The sequence below is a fragment of the Solanum pennellii genome, chromosome 3, assembly GCF_001406875.1.
Source record: "Solanum pennellii chromosome 3, SPENNV200".
In the NCBI taxonomy this organism is placed as follows: Eukaryota; Viridiplantae; Streptophyta; class Magnoliopsida; order Solanales; family Solanaceae; genus Solanum; species Solanum pennellii.
In genome coordinates this window covers 23,114,931-23,119,458 of record NC_028639.1, presented here as the reverse complement: position 1 = coordinate 23,119,458, position 4,528 = coordinate 23,114,931, and the positions used below count along the sequence as shown (strand labels likewise).

General features: G+C 33.5%; 1 protein-coding gene across 5 annotated transcripts; it reads right to left on the bottom strand.

Moving 5' to 3' along the window:
- Positions 1-2,033: 2,033 nt before the first annotated feature.
- On the bottom strand, positions 2,034-4,125 carry LOC107013849 (probable protein kinase At2g41970). 5 transcript variants are annotated; one of them, XM_015213730.2, is made up of 7 exons: positions 3,702-4,125; positions 3,317-3,579; positions 3,120-3,246; positions 2,761-3,034; positions 2,560-2,692; positions 2,385-2,471; positions 2,034-2,300 (listed from the first exon to the last, which is right to left on the bottom strand). In XM_015213730.2, exons 1-7 carry the CDS (start codon positions 3,805-3,807, stop codon positions 2,250-2,252), a joined length of 1,041 nt encoding a protein of 346 aa, XP_015069216.1. In that variant the 5' UTR covers positions 3,808-4,125; the 3' UTR covers positions 2,034-2,249. The 5 variants fall into 5 exon arrangements, with proteins under 5 accessions (XP_015069216.1, XP_015069214.1, XP_027771263.1 ...); XM_015213728.2 differs by having other exon boundaries at positions 2,034-2,307; positions 3,317-3,576; positions 3,702-4,122; XM_027915462.1 differs by having other exon boundaries at positions 2,034-2,307; positions 3,708-4,122.
- Between the last annotated feature and the right edge of the window lie 403 nt (positions 4,126-4,528).

The window sequence follows — 4,528 nt, the reverse complement described above, 5'->3', positions numbered from 1 at the left end:
GGGGAATAATAGATGTTGAATTTTAGAAGTTATTGAATTGGTTTTTAATTAATGAGTTTAAGTCTTCCGCATTACTTTCTGTTGATATTATATTGAAATGTTAGGGTTTAGATTGGTTGGTTCGCTCACATAGGAGGGTAAGTGTGGGTGCCAGTCGCGGCTCGGTTTTGGGTCGTGACAATTTTGAACCTAAAGGTGGATGAGAAGGATATTTTGGAGCCAATAGGTGGATGAGAAGGGTATTTTAGAGCCATTAGGTGGATGGAGGGTGGTTTTGTACCGTTTCTGATACTTCGAGTGTATTTTAGGCCCTTTTCCGAAAAATATTTTTAAAAAAATGATTTTAAGAAAATAAATTAATAGGAAAGGGATATTTCGTAATTCAACTTTTGAATTAGATTATTTCTATTTTTAATAGTATGTAATATATGATGATATGATATGATAATTAACCTCCACAATTTAATCGGTGCAAAGGCCTTTTGGAAGTTTTTTGAATGTTAATTTTTTAGGATCAGAATTATAAAATGTATCTATAAATGAGTTCTTGAGATCAAATTAATCTTACTTAGAAAAATGTATTTTAACGCAAAAGTATTATAAAGTTAGTGTTACGTCATATGTGAATGTGTAGTTCACATGGCTAAAAAAGAAACTTTTGTGTTAAATTCTTGAATAAATTGTTTTTCAACTCACTTTTCACCTTTAAAGTTGTATGTAAAAGGGAAAATACACAAGTATTTTCTTAATTTATGCGCGAAATTTCAGAGACAAATTTATATTATACTAAGATTCTATTACCCTTGAACTTATTTTATAAGTAATTTCTACCGCTTTTCGGTCTACATGACACTAATTTGAAAAAAGTCAACCTGAACCAGCATTGGACCCACAAGATAGTGCCACGTAGGCTGAAAGGGGTGAAAATTATTAATAAAATAAGTTGGGGGCAATAGGACCTTATTATAGTATAAGTGTGTCTCTGAGATTTCGGGCATAGATTGAGGGGATACTTGTGCATTATCTCTATGTAAAAATATTAAAGCATGAACATTGTTTCAAGAATTCTTGAAAGAGAGTATAAACAAACACAATTTCGAATTAAACTTTAACTATATAAATTTTTAATAAACTGTTTGTTTTTTGAATCTATGACCAAAGCTAGCTTTTTTTTTTGGTAACTTTCACATATAGCAAACAAAAAATTCATATTTGTATGTTATACCAAACTTTGCATAATTGCGCTTCATAGCAAACATAAAACTGTATAATTCGCTATACATATACAGGTGTATAATTCGCTGGCCTAAATTGTATAATTCGCTGGCCTATTTCGCTGCAATTGTATAATTCGCTATCCTATTTCACTGCAATTGTATAATGCACAATTGTATAATTCACTGCCTATTTCGCTGCAATATTAAGTGTATAGCAAGAAGATATATGTTTTTCTCTCGCTTTATACAAAAACAGAAACACTATACATACACTTCTGTTGTATAAAGCTAGAGAAAATTGTATTTCACTGCAATTGTATAATTCGCAATTGTATAATTCGTTGATCTTTTTCTCTGCAATATTTGAAGTAAAATGTTTGTAAATTGTATAATTAAGTGTATAACACGAAGATATATATTTTTGCATGTGTATATACAATTTTCTCTCGCTTTATACAAAACAGAAACATAATTATACACTTCTGTGTATAAAGCGAGAGAGGCGAGCGAGAATGGAGAGTGGCGAGCGAGATTTCTGGGAGAGAGACGCTGGCAAATTTTAGCTAACGTTTGCTATGGAACACAATTAAATCAAACCCTAGCTATTCCATTTATTTTAGGTTATTAGTTTGCTATTATATACAATTTTCCCTTTTTTTTTTGTGGCGCGGCCCATTCAGTGTTGACAGATCCAACATGATTTTCTTCATATTCGGGATTTGAATTCGAAAAGTCTGGTTAAAGGTGAAACACTTTACTAGTGCACCACAACCCATGTTATGACCAAAGCTAGCTTAGTTTAACTGACTGTAGTTATTACCAAAAATATAATATTTAACTTTATGCAAAATGTTGAAACAGAGTGGATCAAAAGAAAAAAACAAAGCATATGATCTGCTACAACTAATAGAATAACTGAAGAATTCCTTTTTGTTTGAATGAAGAATGTAGTGTTTGTTTGTATCTATGCATGCGGTTGTGCTCCTGCTGGTTTTGCATTGAGTAGTGGTTGCAGTGCCTTGACGACAATTGTCATGTTTGGGCGGAAATCTGCCTCGTATTGAACACAAAGTGCTGCAACAGCTGCCATCTGAGAATAATTAAACTTAAGATGATGTGAGAAAATAGTGCAAGTGTTTCACAAGGATTAGGTAGAGAATATACAACCTTAGCAATTGCCTTTGGAGGGTACTCATTGTTTAGCTTAGGATCTACACACTGCTTTACTTTATCTTCACTTAGTCGTGGAGTCGCCTGCAAAAATTAAATTAAGTTATTTTAATTAGAGGCATTTCATTCATTATACTATACTATATATATATAGTTTATTTAAAACACCTACCCATGTGACAAGACTCTGTTGCCCTTTTGGCATTGTATGATCTACTGGTTTCCTTCCTGTCAAAAGTTCTAACAGAACAACTCCAAAACTATAAACATCACTTTTCTGTGTTATCTGTCCTGTCATAGCATACCTGCATTATCATCATTTTATGACACCATCCATTAACTGTCAATAAACAAGGGCAAGGCTAAGGCTTACTCTGGAGCATGGTACCCAAATGTCCCCAGTACTCTAGTTGAATGCAGACGAGCTGCTGTGTCCGAACACTGGTTTGTCAAGTTGAAATCAGCAATTTTTGCAGTAAAATCATCAAACAGTAGTACATTGCTGGATCTGACATCCCGATGTTTAATTGGCGGTTGAACTTTTTCGTGTAGATATTCAAGGCCTCTAGCTGCACCATAAGCAATTTTAACTCTCTGATTCCAAGTAAGAACTGGACCAGGCTCAGCACCTTGTACTCCTTTTCTACCTACAACACAACATACAAGAACGCACAAGAGTTTTGTAACATGTTAAGTAACATTGGAAATTAATGATTTGAATTATGTAGGTACCATGTAATACATCATGCAGCGAGCCCATCGTTGCAAACTCAAAAACCAAGATCCGATTGTTTGCTGTGAGGCAACATCCCAACAGTGTTACAAAATGCTCGTGCTTAAGTCTTGAAACCATTGATAACTGCATAAGAAACATTATTATTAGTTAACGTACGTACAGGAATAAAATACATACTGAGACATTCATTCACCTGGGCGGTGAAGTCAGAATCTGGTTCTGGTGAACAAGTAGTATCCAATTTCTTTATTGCTGCTTGTTGGCCGTTGCTTAATTTAGCAGCAAAAACGCGTCCATAAGATCCCTCTCCAATCAGAGCTTTCTTCCCGAAATTGGCAGTAAGTCTATTTAGCTCAACCAAAGACATTTCTGGTACCTCAATAGGTAAAATTTTTTGAGGAGCTCCACTCTTAGGAGCAGCACCACCACTTCTTGCCTCTCCTCTTTCACTACCTGCTGCATTAAATTTCAAGTAAGAGTCTCATACAATAAAGTAGCTAGTTAATTTAGATCAACACAATTCAATCAAAATTAATCAAGAAGCCGGTAAACTATATATGTATGTCATGAAAAAATACCAGCACCATAAGATTGCGGATTGCCGGCTTTCGGAGGTGCGGTATTTTGATTAACCGGTGGACCGCTGATATAACTGTCTTCTTCAGCACCTCCACAGCAAATCATATTGTTCTTCAAAAACCTACTCGATCTTCTCAAATATATATATATATATATATATATATTTAAAAAGCTATTGATGCGAATATGAACGTACCAAAAATATTTGGAAAAAGGCCAACATTAGAGGATGGGATGCGAAAATAATGAAAATATAAAATGTGGAACAAGGGAGAAAGAAGGAAGAAAGTCGCATGGATTCTTTTAACTTATAAAACTGAAAACATGACTTGTGCGTTCTACGTGTCTCCCTTAACTTTGCACGTCCTTCCCCTTTTCAATTCCTCCGCTCCTTATTCCATCTTCTTCTTTATAAAATTATTACTTCATACCAGGCCACATCAAAATTTTAATAATATTTTTGGTCCAAACACTTATGAATCCACCTCCTCCCCATTTTTTCCTTAAATTAAAAAGCTAAGATTCAATTTGTGCAAAGTAAATCTCTAGTCATAATTTATATTATAAATACATTATATATATATAATTCCACAATCTTAGTAACATATTATCTTGTCTACAAACATAGGAAACATAGTTACTCATGATGTTTCTTTTATTTTAATCCTTTTACTTCATTTTTAGACAAACTAGGAAGAAAAGAAGTGAAATAAAATAAGAGAAATACTCTCCTCTAATTTTATTTTAAGGAAGAGAACTATTTTTTCTATACATATGGACAACATAGTATATTGCTATAACTATGGGATTACAATAGTTTTTTAAA

Bases quoted from the DNA above. Each gene is read 5' to 3' on its own strand.
- LOC107013849 (XM_015213727.2), bottom strand. From the start codon at position 3,807: ATGATTTGCTGTGGAGGTGCTGAAGAAGACAGTTATATCAGCGGTCCA. The intron at 3,580-3,701 runs GTATTTTTTCAT...AATTTAATGCAG, and splicing joins TCCGCAATCTTATGGTGCTG to CAGGTAGTGAAAGAGGAGAG. The intron at 2,308-2,384 runs GTTGTATATTCT...AATTATTCTCAG, and splicing joins CTCCAAAGGCAATTGCTAAG to ATGGCAGCTGTTGCAGCACT.